General features: G+C 34.8%; 2 protein-coding genes and 1 long non-coding RNA gene across 4 annotated transcripts; all 3 read left to right on the top strand.

The window, feature by feature from the left end:
* Nucleotides 1-271: 271 nt before the first annotated feature.
* LOC127741178 (uncharacterized) lies at nucleotides 272-2,754 on the top strand. Of its 2 annotated transcripts, XR_008002169.1 has the most exons (5): nucleotides 272-491; nucleotides 625-746; nucleotides 850-971; nucleotides 1,847-2,051; nucleotides 2,311-2,754. It is a non-coding gene; the product is annotated as an uncharacterized LOC127741178 (long non-coding RNA). The 2 variants fall into 2 exon arrangements; XR_008002168.1 differs by lacking the exon at nucleotides 1,847-2,051.
* Nucleotides 2,755-7,302: 4,548 nt separating this feature from the next.
* LOC107463327 (uncharacterized) lies at nucleotides 7,303-10,695 on the top strand. The gene is made up of 3 exons (XM_016082117.3): nucleotides 7,303-7,645; nucleotides 7,776-8,007; nucleotides 8,903-10,695. Exons 1-3 carry the CDS (start codon nucleotides 7,485-7,487, stop codon nucleotides 9,200-9,202), a joined length of 693 nt encoding a protein of 230 aa, XP_015937603.1. The 5' UTR covers nucleotides 7,303-7,484; the 3' UTR covers nucleotides 9,203-10,695.
* Nucleotides 10,696-11,959: 1,264 nt separating this feature from the next.
* On the top strand, nucleotides 11,960-13,475 carry LOC107463336 (putative UPF0481 protein At3g02645). Its single transcript, XM_016082124.3, has one exon. It carries the CDS (start codon nucleotides 12,119-12,121, stop codon nucleotides 13,376-13,378), a length of 1,260 nt encoding a protein of 419 aa, XP_015937610.1. The 5' UTR covers nucleotides 11,960-12,118; the 3' UTR covers nucleotides 13,379-13,475.
* Nucleotides 13,476-15,780: the final 2,305 nt, after the last annotated feature.

The raw sequence follows: 15,780 nt of genomic DNA, 5'->3' as shown, positions 1-15,780 counted from the left end.
AGGAGAAGTCGCCAATCCACTTCCCGTCGCTGCCTCTGAGGAGTCCTCCCGCAACCCGCCTTCATCGTCGTGCCCAATTTGATGGTGGCCGATTCCATCTCACATGGATGGTTTCCTTCCGAGTTTTCAAAGGTGAGATCTTCTTTTTGTCAAAAGCTTCACGAATTTCTCGCACCCTTTTTAAAATCTCCCTGCTTGCATTGGGAGGTCTTTGATAGCTGTTCTTATGAAGTTCTCTGTTTCACCAATTCCACATGTTCTAGCATGTGATGATGAAAGTGTCCTTTCATTATGTATTTGGTGAGGTTCCTAGTTGATTGTTGAGGTTTAGAGTGATCCAATCCTTCAAATTGGTTCCGAAGAAAACTTGCACAGCAACTGGTTTTATCACGTTCATCCAGTTGCTTGAGGCAATCGGACAATTTCTGAAAGCATGTAAAGTGTCTTCTGGCTGAGTTTTGCAACTATGGCATGTGTCATCACCACCAAAGGTGTGGACTTTTCTCTGGTTATTAGCAATCTATCGTGTAAAAGTCTTCACATTAGTGTTTTAGCCTTCTGAGGCCCTTGCCATTTTCATATCTTGGTCCAATCATTTTGTTGGGGTTTTGTCCATTTCTCCAGGCCTTTGTATGTAGCTCCAATGAAAAAATCACCATCCTCCGTGTGCTTTCAGCCTATCTTGTCCTCATCTTGGTCTAAGGATGGAGGTGGAGATGTCGTGATCTTGGCCACAATATCTTCCGGTAAGTATTCCTTTAATTTGCTAGTGTCCCATTTTCCTTTGTCATTGGTCCATTCCCAAACAGCGGATTCAGTGTCTGAAATGCTTTGTGTTGCGAATTCCAGCAGGCTATTTATGTCTTCTACCCAGGGATCTCGCCAGAAGTTCGTTGAGAGTCCATCCCCAATCTGGCAAAACGTGTCCCTCTTGTATTCTGGCTAAACTTTGACTAATTCTTTCCATAAAGGTGAGTCCGTTCTTCTTGCTCTTGGTTGTATGATTTGTCTGTTGCCATTACAGTATTTGTGTCTAATGACTTCTACCCAGAGAGAATCTGGTTCTTTATTAAGTTGCTAGATTATCTTCATAAGAAATGCTGTCATTCATAACGCTTAGTTTTCTTAGGCCCAATCCCCCTTCATGCTTGGGGGAGCAGAGAATTTTCCATCCTATTGCATGAAATTTTCTTTGAGTTCCGGTGTCTCCCTAAATAAATCCTCTTTACATCTTTTCAATTTCTTCACATATTCCTTTAGGCACCCTTCTGTTTTGCATCTCGAAGTTTACACTGGGACTGATGGTTGATTGAGCTAAGGTGATCCTTCCCGCAAGGGATAAGAAGTTGCTCTTCCAACCTTTCAACTTACTATGAACTCTATCGATAACTGTTTTAAAATTCTCCTTTCCTTTTCTGTTGTTGTTTATCATAGCCCGGCCCCAGATATTTTCCCAAAGCATTATTTTTCTTGAAATCCGTTCTACTAGTAATTTCCTGTCTGATGTGGGTTGTTGTGTTTTTGGAGAAAATTATGGTGGAGTTGTCCTTGTTGACTTTTATCCCTGCAATGGCATGAAAGTTCTCCAACACTTCTTTTATTATAATAATCTGGCTGACAAAAGCTTTCGCAGATAGCAAGAGATCATCCGCGAACATGAGGTGCGAAATTTTGGGGCCATTCCTCCCTACCCTTATAGGACTCAAGTTTTCCTCCTCCACTTCTTGTTCAATGTACTGTGATAGATAGTCCATGTAAATCACAAAGAGTTAGGGGGATATTGGATCTATCCCTGCCTCACTCCCCTACCGAGTTTGAAATCTTTGATTTTGTTACCATTTCACAGGATATTAAAGTTGACCGATTGTACCCCTTGCATTAACAACAACTGCTACTTTCGGCCTAATACAAGAAGCTAAAAGCGACGAGGAGGAAATTAGGCCAGATAAAGTGTTAGCATAGCAGAGAAATAAGTGTGTGAAGAAGCAGCTAGTTTGGATGAAGGATTACGAGCTGTAAAATAGAGGTGCTATAAAGTAATAAAATCGAAGGTAGTATCAAGTTAGTTACGTAACACTTAGAGAGAAAAAGAGGTTAAAAGGAAAGGCAGAGAACCATAAAGTGATAAAAAATATGAATTGTTATCATTGAGGAGTCCTTCTCTCACTCGAAAGGGAAAACTATTATTCATTCCATTTCAGATTATATACACACTCATATTTGATTTTTAACTCGATTCATCGCTGCATGATCTTCTTATTCTTATTTTGTGGTTGTTGTACTGTTGCTTGAGCTTGAATTATTGAACAGGGCTATCAATTGGTGCTCTCATTGAGAGAGGTTACTGAAGGAACACGATTAGAAAAATTAACACTCCAATAAGCATGAGGTAGCACGTTGAGTCGTGGTTTAATGGAGGCAAATGAACGGATAGCGGAGATGATGCTGCAACTTACAACGATAGATTCATCATTGCGTGCTATTGAAAAGCTGCTCCGTGAGGGGTTTGAAACACAAGACAGCTAGTGGCGATCCCAGTTTTGCCGGAGATGATTTTGTGGAAAGATCTGGATCGAGGTCTGTGAATTTGAATGGAGAACTATAATGGCCACGGAAATTGAAGGTGGCTGGGCGACGATGACTTTGGTGGCTTTGTTTAGGGTGACTATAGATGGCTAGATGTTGACCTGCCAATAAAGATATAAACAGCTGTAAAGTTTTACAAGATCATTATTTATGTACTTATAAGGTAAATCATATTACCCATAGTCCAAAGATAATAATAAAGAATTTTTTATTGCAGAAATAAATAAAGAATTTTAAAAAATAGGTAAGGCTAAAACGTTAATTGCATGTTGGATTAAATTGCTTCCACGATACGAGTGGTGTGGAAGCATTTGTTCATTGTCGGCGACAATTTTGAGGTACACAAATACAAGCCACAAATACAGGAAAATGGATATAATATACTGCATGATGTTATAAAATGTTGTTTTGGTTTTCTACCTCAACTTGAAATTCTATGTGTTAAAGGTGTATGTAAAATTGTGTAGGAAAGAGAGTGTGAAATTGTGTAGCCATAGAAGCAATTATTTTTTTATTTTTATTTTTGTACAATGGAGGTCCTAAGGTCAGGAACAAAACAAAAAACAAAAAAATTAACGGGGAAAAGAAACCCCACTTCTATCAGCAAATAAAATAAGAGTGATCTCTTTGGGAGGATGATCCCAAGTAGCATGCTCTCTGTTTTGATTTAGTAGCAAATTTGCAATGCTATCAGCTAATTGATTAGCCTCTCTATATATGTGTCGTATGCGCACTTGCCAATCTCTGTTGAGAAGCTCTTTAATTCTTCTAATCGGGCGAGTTAGTGTTGGGTGGCGTTTTGGAGGGTTCTCCATCAAATTCACAGCTGCTTGGGAGTCTGTTTCTAGCTCAATCCTTCTAAATCCTTTCTTCCATGCTATCATATTGAAAAAGAGGGTATGTGTTGCTTAATGGACTTTATTTGTGTAGGAAAGATTGGCATTTTGAAAGTGCAGCAAAAAAATTTTCAGCGACAAAATTGTTGGGACAGTTTTATTGAAGGGAAAATTCTCTGTTTTCACCATAGTATGTTGACTTCGTATGACAATATTAAAGAATGACGCGTGGGGATGAAAATGGTTGTGAGACAGAGCGGAACAGAAAAAGCAAGTTAATACTCAAATTGGCCCCTGAAATTTGACCCCCGACTCAATTTAGCCCTCAAGGTTTTAATTGACTCTAATTGTACCCTGAAATTTTGCCCCGCGCCTCAATTTGGCCCTTCCGTCGTTTTCCGTCACCGGAAAGCTGACCTGACAATTTTGGTAGACACCTGGCACCCTAGCAGTTAGATGACGTAGCAAAATATTTGAAGGCATCAATTTAACCCCTAAAAATTTCAAATAAAATCTAGAAGTTCCAATTTCCCCAAATCGAAGAGTGTCTCTAAGAGGTGAGAAGAATGTTGAGAAGCAGCAGCCAAAGCTCAGGTAGCTCTATTCAAATTAGAACATTAAGAAGGAAAGTTAAAGATACGGTATAATCCCCATTTACTCAAACTTCTTCAAATATTTTTACCAAAAGAGCACATTCTTCCATTTAACAAATTGATATGCAAAGAGTTGAAGTCAACTAATGTTAATGAAGCACATACTAGGATAAACACAAGCTTCTTGCAGAAAATTTAAGGGAAGGATTTTTGAGAAATAAAATAGACTCCACTTTAATCATCAAGTCAATCCTTCCCTCGCAGATTCTAACTAGTAATCACACCTTTAAAGTTCATGTATAAAAGTAGGATTCTTTTATCAAAATTATATTCTTCTTATGATCATTACATAATGCAGTACTCCTTTTCTACTATATCAGCACTCTTGTAAACAATAGTACAAGAAGGAACAAAGAAACACATGAAAGCAAAATTGTCATGTGTGTTCATTGATGCAGACAATGTTCAGCACAGAAAATACTTTATTTTTACAAGAAATTACCCAATCAACAATTAAATTAAAATGGGATATGAAGGAGTAAAATTATTATTTTAAAATAGAATATGAAGAATCAAAAATTGTTCAAACGGACAAAGAATTGAACGATTCAGTTGATCACAGCCACACACATGCAAAAAAAATTAAACTCTAACATACAAAAACTCTATCATCATCAAAAACCATAATCAACCACATTCTCCCAAAGTTTCACTGATGAAGTAGAGTGAAAAAAAATGAAAAACAACCCACAACCAACATGTTGAGAAAAACAGAGCATGGTAGTTGAGAGCATCAATTTTGTTACTAACCTATTTTTCAAAAGATGACTCCCAAGTAATTAATCTTCACAATGGGGTAGAAACAAGTAAGAAAAGTTTCAAAACTCCATTACTGCGATATCCATGGTGCTTCTCTGACGGAAAGGAAAACGAGGGAAGAGGAAGAAGAGAAAGGGTCAACTGGGTTTCACCTTTGAAGTGGTTAATGTTTGGATTTTCATTTAATCCCTTTCTAAGGTGAACGACGTCGTTTCTAAAGATTTCGGCGCCAACAGTAAAATGGCGTCGTTTTGAAACTGCTAGGTGTCATTTAAAATAGTTAGGTTAGCTCTCCGGTGACAGAAAATGACGAAAGGGCCAAATTGAGGCGCGGGGCAAAATTTCAAAGTACAATTAGAGTCAATTAAAACCTTGAGGACTAAATTGAGTCGGAAGACAAACTTTAGGGGCCAATTTGAGTATTAACTCCAGAAAAAGCATTCCATTCTGCAATTGAGAATAATTAAACAGTAATTAGTTTTTTTTTGTCGATATACAATAATTAGTTTTATAATTAGGTGTTAGAGTAATGGGCCATTGATTTGTGGGCTGTAGAAACTTTATATTTTGAAATGCATATAACGGCCATAAAGGATGAGTTATTGGGTCTTTGTTTTATTTAACGTTACCAATGAATGTGGCATGAAGGGAATCATTATTGTTATATTGATTCATGATTATGATGAAAATATAAAAATTAGTAAGATAGTTCGGTTACTTTTCCTTAATTTAATAGGCATATCATGAAATGTGGGATGACAATCAGTTTTTGTTTTAGATGGAATCATTGATTTTCCAGAATAGAAAGAATATTTTTTAAAGTACGGTAAAAATAGAATTTTTTGTTTTTGGTTAGGGTTTATTATATTAATTAGACTAAGATCCGTAAACCAATTATACTATATTTTTATATAATAAAATTTTTTTTATATACTTTATCATAAAATATAATCAATTCTAAGAAGTTATGTTTATTTTTATTTATTTCTATGAATATTTTTCATAAACAAATTATTCAAATTTAAAAAAATAAATTATATTTATTTGTTGATATTTTTGAATAGATAGTGGTTTGTAATGTAATTTTTGAAATATTTTTTGTGTATTTAAATATTTTATTTAAAAAAAAGAAAAAGAGAAAAATTAATTAAAAATGAGAGGAAATAGTGGTTCAAAGTGCAGTGGTTTCACTAGAGTCACCAGAGAATAGGGATGGCAATGGGGTAGGTAGGGGCGAGTTTTTGCTATACTCGATCCTTCTTCGCTGTACAACAATATGCATAGAACTTGTTCCGCTTCTATTCGTGGGTAGTAAAACGTTGAACTCTAATCCGCCCCACTCCTATAATTATTAAAATCCAATAAATAAAATTAAATTATAAGTAAAAATTTAAATATGATACAATATTGTTAATCATTTATTAATTATTTTACATATATTATACATATTATATATTAAAATTATATATATTATATATATAGCGGGGCGGGTAGGAGTAGGTATTACCTAAACCCGACCTCGCTCCTCCCAAAAACACGTCCTGCTAAAAATTCGCCCCGGTGCAGAGCGGATAATTACCCATCCTAAATGGATAGGAACTGGGTGGATACCCGCAAATTCAGATGGTATTGGTATCCTTACCAAAAAAAATATACATTTAGGCTAGGATTCTCATTAGTTCGTATTCCTCACCTAATCACTTGAAATTTTTTTAGGACTTTTTTTATTTTAATTTTTTGGGACCTTTTTTATTTTTTTATTTACCTTTTAACTAACATCAAACAACCCACCATATGAACGGGAGTCCATTACTTAACCATCTATAAATTAGTAATTATCTTCTAGTTATTTATTCTCCACAAAACAATCAAAATGGAAGCTATGGAATTACTTCACAGATTCCATAGTCTCGTATTCACATTTATCTTCAACTTTCAGTATCTAACCATGACACCACATGTAAGCATGTAATATTTATAACCACCATCAGCACCATAGAATCTCCCTGATTGAAGGAGTTAATTGTTAATTTTATACAAGTGTGAGACTTGTTATTGTGGCAAAAAATAAACATAGATTCCACAGTGTCGTTGGATGAGAAGAGAGATCATTGCTAGGATAAAGAGCGGAAAAATGACAAAGAAAAGGACTGGCGAAGAGTTATTACTTATTAGGTGGCGGTGGAGGAAGAACGACCATTTTATTCGGTATTTTTTATTAACGAAAATGAAAGTAATTAATGTTTGGTTGTTTTTGTTAAATTTTAAATTTATTTAAGAATTTTTTGTCAATAATATCTTTTAAGTACTATTTTTTCAATTATATGAATCTTTTTAATACCAATTTAATAATTATTCCTTAAAAAACCCAAAAAAATACCCGTTCAAATTAAAAAAAAAAATTGATTAAAAAAAAAAAGAAACGACTCATTAAACAACTCATTAGAACACATAATGCAATAGTTGTCCATTCCAACTCAGTCTCATACACAAAATTAATTAAGAAATGTTATCCATCGATTAAAAAAAATATATACAAAATACACCGCCGGCGACATAGTTTATTATACATCGGGCTGGTTACTGGGAACGGAAAGTAACCGCCACACCATAACATTGCGTTCCATCTTCTTCCACAGCCGCCATCACCATGCCCCCTTCCAAGGTCGTATCCAAATCATCGTCATCAACATCACCATCACCACCACCACCGCCACGATCATCATCATCGAAATCATGGACAAATAACATATCCTCTGTAGCAGCACGCATCTTCTTCGTCCTCATCATCTTTCAGATCCCTCTTTTCAGGTACCATAACATAAAAAACCTAAAATTCTACCTCTTGAATTGAAATTGCGGCACCAATTTTGATGACATCAGTTAACAGTGTTTTGAGCATGTTTGAGATTCTCAATTCTATATTTTGGTTGTGGTGCAGGGTGACTTGCAGATCTGGCACGTGCACGACGCCATTGCACGTGACATCGTCGCAGTTGATTTCGAGTGAGATATTCCCTGTTCCTGTTGTGAAGGCACTTCTGTTCCCTGGTGCTGCTGTGAATGGACTCATCCATAACATGACTGTTCCAAAATGGGGTGATTTGTTGGAATTGTATAACTTGACCAATGTTAAGGAAGCTTCTGCTGTTACTGATCTTCAACGCTTGGAGGTTAGTTAATCATTATGCCTTTTCAATTCATCATTTCACATGTTTTTTTTCTTCTTTGGGTGATAATAGTGATGCTATTGATGTGCTACTCAGTAGTTAGGAGGAATGTTATTGCCATGAAAAAGAAACAAAATTGAGTGTAAAGGCCAACCAAATCTTAGGTGGATATTTGAGAAAAATTACTAGCCATTTATAACATTGTTTGTGTAAAGAGATCAGCATCTAATCTTACTCGTGTTTGTAAGATGAGACTCGTTAGAGTGTATTTTAGAGGTGATGAATTCACAGTTAGTAGTCAAACTTGATCTAGATTGTCTCATGTCTAAAATAATTATTAATGTCATTTTCATTTTGAGCATGAGGGGATCAAATCTTTATTGAACCATTCCCTTTTCAACGTCAAAACCTCAACTAGCAAAGTAGATGTTTGAATCAAAGATTCTTACCTTTATAACAATAATGATTGCATGTCTATATCAATTTGTTTCCAGTAAAGTTATTATTAAATTCTTGTGCAGATGTGTGAATGTGATTCCATACCAAATAATATTTTTCCTTTGTATAATTATGGCCTCATGTCCATTTTAACCCCCTTCTTGGCTTTTTGCATTTTGCTATTCCTTTTTTCTTGACTTTAGCAAGGCCATAACCATATGATATGATATGATATGAATGTCATTGGACGAATCAGTTCTGAAATTTTGAATCTCATTCAAGTTAGTTGGAAAAGTTAGTCCTGGAAAAGGGGACCATGTTGGGAATTTAATTTCTCAGGGTGTGCAATGATGATTTAATTAAATACGAACTTGATGTTCCAATTAACTTAGTTGTAATATATCGTTCCCATTCTTCTATTCGTGCTCTTTATTCTTAATATGCATCAATTATTTACCAGGTTCTTGCTGGAAGCTACTTCTCAGTGGCAGGATCACTTGTGGGTATCCTAAAACCCGGAAAAATGAGCATGTTCGGGACACTTCTTATAGTTTGGGGACTGGTCAAGGAAGGAGTTTTGGGGAAACCAGTAAGTACTGATCCTTCAAAAGCTGCCTATGTCTATCCAACGATGATTCTTGCCTTGATCTGTGCTTTCGCATCTGTAAAGTATGATTTGAAGAAGGCTAATAGATTATCAGTACGTGCCCAGTCAACAGCTAGACCACTTTCTAGTTCATCTAAATCTAAGCTGAAATAAGCATGCTCATGTTGACAAGTCCAAATTGTACGCATTTCTCACAAACTAATTTTGGAACATATAGCTCAGTTTTTTTTTTCAAGAATGATTGCTGTTTTAGTTTTCCTTAATTCTTGTACTTGGATTTGTTGTTATCTTGGATGTGTAAAATAGATTGTTTAGCAAATTATTTTTTGGGAGATGTCAAGTAACTGATAAAAAGCTATTATTCTGCTGATTTCAGTTACTTATTTTGGACTAAATACCAATGAACTGATTTTTGTAATAAACTAGTCTATTGCAGTGGACAATTAGATGCATTAGAAATTAATGTAGTAAAGAGAAAGATGGTGTAATATGGTAATATCTAACGAGGAAAATGTGCTCGAGGAGCATATAAATATTTCTCCTAATTTTAATCTGTGACCTGTATCAGTGGATACAGTGCTACATTGATCATTATTTAGAGGAGAAGCATGACCACAACATATTATAACTCATCATTGACATTAAGGAGATGAAAGAAAGGGAAAATCCAGCCATCGGTGAATGCTTGCATATGTTAGGTTCCCTTTGATACCCAATTACCCATAGGCTGAACAGAGATGCTTTAACCCCCCGAGGAAATTGTTTTGGTTCCTTCCACCACTGCAACCCCAGGATCCAAAACATGCATCAGAAGCGACTGCGACTAATTCTTGAATTGAGCTGAGACAACTTCAGGTTAGACATTGGTTCACCACATAGAATAGGTCAAACCCCATGTTCGATGTTGTTACTTCAACACACTTGATCTCACCCAGGAGGAGCTTGTGAAGGTGATTCTAGTTTATTCTGGTTTCATTGTTGAGCTCTTTTGGAGGCACCATTATGTTAGGGAGTTGGGTATTATGGGGTGTCCAAAGTCGCACATCGGGTACTATGGGTTGCTTGATGTTATATTTAAAGAAAGTGGCTCTTTAACATAAGACTATTTAAGGTGTGATTTTCCACTTTCCTGTTGCTATTTTAAGTGTTTCAATAGTTTTGGTTTTCCCTATAATGGTGACAATGATATCATCATAAGAGTAAACTACACTGATCTGCTTAGAGCTTTTTGGTTGAAACCTATTGGAGCAATCATTGAGGAAATGTGGTAATGCTTAATGGACTTGACATCTTCCAGCAAGATTCTCGGGATCCTGCAGATTGTAGCAGAAGATGGGACTGAGTTATTGTTTTGCAACTTGATGCTGTTGGAGCAGTGACGTTACCCGAACGAATCCTAGTTTCACTGGATATGTTGCTGAACTGGGATTCCTTATAAGCGCTGTGAACCTTCCGAGGGATGATGATTCTGTTGCCAAGCTCTTGAATGGTGTTTAGAAGAATATTGCCTATGTGAATGCTACTGACCATTACTACCATCTTTGCAGAGACCTGGTTGATTTTTATTTTTTTTTATAGATATTTTTTGCACTGCTTTTCGGCATAATTATTACAACAGTTTGAAATGTTTGCATCCATTGTTGGAATTATTCTCTTAATTATCTCGGCAATTCAAGCAGTTTGTTCTGTCATTGAAATTCTGCAGCAAGCCAAGTCAAATTATAAGTTTTAGATTATATTACTTTGTTTTTGAATTCTAGGGAGCATAATTACCTCTAGGCTTGACCAGTTGAACCTTTCTTTCCAATAGAGTTTCACCCTGTCTCTGTAGACATATAATAAGACCGAGTTATTTGAACATCCAAAAATGCATATCAATTAGATAGCCAACATGATTTTAGGGTGGAAAACAAGAATTGGAATGTAGAAGTGATTTCAGACTAAAATCTAATGTTCCCTTATAAAAATAATAACAAAAAACAAAAACACTAGAATAGTAAAATCTAATGGTAGTAAAGTAAGCTGTTGATATGTAGGGTGGTAGACATCTAGGAGGAATAAAGGCTCATGAACAAAGCAAAACAACATTAACATGAAAAGTCCCCCTTGAAATGATTCAAGGAGATAGTTTCAACATATTTTAAGATGTCTCTTTCTCCGTATTCAGGTTTTTTTCTCCTTTTTTTCTTGTTCAATACTTATATTTTATTGTCTTTCATGATCATTTAATAGCCTCTTCTTATTCATCACAAAGAAAGTACTTATCACTACTAAATGAACATATTATTCACCTCATCTTATCTTTAGTCCATCACAATTATTTTGCATTATTAACTGCCAAATCCTACAACAATATACCCACTACTTGATTTTCCAGCAAACATAAATATATATTTTGTTGCAACAAGTTGCAAATTTTAATCAATTATTAATAATTCTAATCAATATTTATAAATAGAATTTAATTAACATATATACTAAAAAAACATATATTAAATTTATTTATTATTAGTATAAAATTTTAAAATTTTTATTTTAATAAATATATAAAAAAATTAAATTTTGTATGTTTTTTATAACAAATTTTAATGAATAACATTAAAATAAAATGTCTTTAGGACATATATTAGAAAAATCGTTATAAACATAAACAAACTGCATTGCACTGGTAAATTACTAGTTTACAATTAATTACAACACCAAAGGTTATATGAATTCGAAAGCTTTTACCCCGAGAGAAATGTACATGACAAAATCAAACTGCAATATTCAGATAATATTGATGGTTTCATTCAAGTACTACTTAGAACTAATAAAACCTCAAATAACAATTTCAGTCAAACGTGGAATCAATCATAACAGTGTGATGAAACTTCCTTAGAAGTTGTTGGTGTGCTTAGAGACCCCACACGCAACACCACCACAAGAGGATGAAGATTGAAAGCTACGCTGTCTTTTCTATTGGTCTGGTCAATGGACTCACCTGCACAGCTCTTTTCATTTTCTAGTTGTTTGCTTCTTCACTCTTTTTTCCACTTTCAAGTTCTCGATTTGCCTTAGTTGAATAGCATGGACCACAATCATGTTATGAATGATATTAGGAGGATGCTGCAGGGTGCAGAGCCACCATTGACCACCGAATGTTGCATTTACAAGGTGCCCTTTGATATCCGCAGGCTCAACCATGATGCATACACCCCAAAGGTTGTTTCCATTGGACCCTTCCACCATGGCAGCCCCATGCTTCAAAATATGGAGAGACACAAGCTTATATACTGCAACGAGTTCCTCCAGCGAGCCGGCGGCACAACTCTCGATTTGGACAGTTTTGTCAGCCGAATTGAGCAGGCCGAACCCGACATCCGGCGTTGTTACTCCGATATTATTCACTTGTCACCTGAGGAACTTGTCAAAGTAGTGCTTGTTGATTGTACTTTCATATTTGAACTTTTCTGGAGGCACTTTTATGGGGATTGGTCAAAGGATGATACCCTCTTATGGAAACCTTGGTTGACAACCAACATAAGATTGGACTTGTTGTTGCTTGAAAATCAGATTCCTTTCTCAATTCTTGAGGACCTTTTCAATCATTCCGGTGTTGGTAAGGTCCATTCATTTCTTGATCTTACCTTTGATTATTTCGGGTACTACAATAGCTCTCATTTGACTCCTCATAATGTTAAGATAGAACACTTCACTGATCTGCTTAGAGTGTTTTACTTGAAGCCTTTGGAATCATTACCTTTCACCAAGGGTAGGACTAATGAATCTATGATACAGCTTAAGAGTGCTACCGAGTTGGTTGATGCAGGAGTTAAATTTGATGTGAACACTAAGAGCAATTGCGCAATGGACTTGAGATTCTCCGGGAAGAAGGTTCTTGAGATCCCTATGTTGAGAGTGGAGGATTGGACGGAGACATTGTTTCGCAACATGATGGCATTGGAGCAGTGCCACTACCCGGACGAGGCCTACTTCACCGACTATATTGCTGTCTTGGACTTCCTTATAAACACTAGTAGGGATGTGGATGTGCTGGTTGAAAAGGGAATATTGGTGAATTGGTTAGGGGATGCTGATTCTGTTGCCAGTTTGTTCAATGGTCTTTGGAAGAACATTACTCATGTGAATTTCAGTGAGCATTACTATACACTTTGCAGAGACTTGGATCTTTTCTGCATAGATCCTTTGCATAAAATGAAAGCTACCTTGTGGCGCGATTATGGCAGGACTCCATGGCAAGCTGCTGCATCCATTGCTGGATTCTTACTCCTAATCCTCTCTTTGATTCAAACAGTTTGTTCTATCTTACAGGTTGTGCCAAAATAAAACCAGAACAATTGGATTCTGGTGACACAATCACCCATGTACTTGAACCTTGCTTTTGCATTGAGTTTAAGCCTTATAGAGTTCTCTTTTAGCTTTATTCATTTCTTTATTTTATATATATACACATCTTATTTCTCTGTCTCCTCTGTTCGACCATGGTCATGGACCACAATCATGATTGAAATCACCCGTGACCATGGAATGCTGCATTTACAAGGTACCCTTTGATATTCGCAGCCTCAACGATGATGCTTACACCCCAAGGTTGTTTCCATTGGATCCTTCCGCCATGGCAATCCCAGGTTGTTTGGTAACATAAATAGAAATCTATACATTTGATCATGTTATATTGTTAATGAGCAGTATTGCAGTAACATGCTTAACCCATCCTTTTATTTATTAAATATATATGAACATAACAAATATAAGTCAAAATAGTACATACCTGACACTCTATGATGTTTCAAATTCAAGTAGCATATCCAGTTATATATAAAAGTATGGAGACTTAAATTTTCTAATGTGTAACTGTCTCAGGCTGCAAAACATGAAAAGATACAAGCTCATTGCGTTACTCTAGTGGTTAGCTCACTAGTCTGCTTAAGCAAGTGTTGGGAGTTTGAATCTTGTTTTATACATGCAGCAACCCATTGGCCAAACCAAAATATACTGCAGCATCATTTTAAGTTTGTACTTTCAATCTTCGTAGAAGCTATCAAAGGTTTGATGTTTGCAATTATGTTGGCTGAGATTGTATATTCAGCATTTTCATGTTCTTGCATATATAATATATTCTAATGAGAGAAATTTAGCTCATTTCCCTTCACCTCACAAATTAGAGGGATGAATCATTCCTCTTAGAGTCTAAGGTATTAGGTATGTGCTTTATAGTTATATTGTTATTGATTCAAGAGAACTAGAGAAGTCACATTTTGGTTCTGAGTTCTCCAGATTTGCCATGAAGTTTCTCTGCTCATGGCTGTTCTCACCATTTTTTCACTAGATTTTAAGCAACACATCTTTTAAAATTAAAATGCTTTTTCACCTCTAATATTTTGTTCTATGTAGAGGAAAGAGCTAAATCACCATTGATTTTAAAACTGGAAGGTCTTAGAGACGATAAATTAAAGGAGTGATTATGTTAATTTATCAGAAAACAATCAATTGATACTGCAAAGAACAATATAATCACCATTGACTCATTGAGTATGAATATCTCGTAAACAACAAAGATTAGATAAACAATATAGATATTATAAATATGAAATCAAATATAGAGAAATTGTAGCTATTCTCGAATTCAAACTTTTTCTGGGGCAAACAGAGAGAATTGTGAAGGTAATATTAAAGCCTTTCATGGTGAAAAAAGGCATAGGAGAACCGTTGGATCTTCATGCTACTCCTGATTGATTCTTTAGACACTAGCCATATTTCATTTTGTTTCAATTTTGTAATATAAAAAATTAAAAAAAAAATTTGTCTTTAAACACTAGCTATATTCATAAACATATCTCATTTGCATTGACAATGAGATAAGAAATAAATGAATTATGTAAAAATATTTGAATAATTATTTGAAATGTACAAAATAAAATTCGATCGCTAGAATTTTAATAATGAAAATGTCTCATTTTTTTTACTTATTCTTATAATAAAAATCATTAAAATCTAATATATAAAACCTATTTGGAGAACATATATCTAAACTCTTATTATTATTATTTCTCATCATCCAATGTGTTCATCATCCAATCTCTTATTATTTCTGTTATATTTTTATATTTTTTGAGAGTCTATTATCATCTATATCTTTCAAAATACAAATTTTTTAGAGTACCATTTCCCTTTCTCATTTGTGAGAAAGAATGAAAGATTTTCACAGATGTTTTTTTTAACTGGATTTTTCAGTTTTTTTGGTGTACAGTTATTTTTTAATGGATTATAACCCCTTGAATAGGACCAAATATAGCCCATTCTCTTTACCCAATACTAGGATTACACATGGGCTATGTTTATCTACATGCAAACCCAATTCATTTTTTAACAGTATTTCTTTTCAAAATCCAAATCCAACTTCAAAAATAACTTGAAAAAAAAAAAACGAACAACTCAAACTGTGTGTACCTAGGATTGGAGTTGTCCAATTTATTAGGATACTTAAAATTGACGATTGTCCAATTCACTGACAAAAAAAAACTAAATGAACCAAATGCTTAATTTCTGTTTAAGTTTATATTTTAATATATTATAAAAAAAATCTAATATTTCAATAATTTTTAACTATTAATTTTATTTATATATTATATATATTTTTTATAATTAAAATCAACAATTAAAAATTATTGAAACACCCATATACATTTGAAATTTTTCCCATACTATATAGGTGAATAAGTTTTTTC

Source organism: Arachis duranensis, chromosome 8, assembly GCF_000817695.3.
Source record: "Arachis duranensis cultivar V14167 chromosome 8, aradu.V14167.gnm2.J7QH, whole genome shotgun sequence".
Lineage (NCBI taxonomy): Eukaryota > Viridiplantae > Streptophyta > Magnoliopsida > Fabales > Fabaceae > Arachis > Arachis duranensis.
Note: the sequence above shows the minus strand (reverse complement) of the source record. Positions and strands in the feature narration are given on the sequence as shown.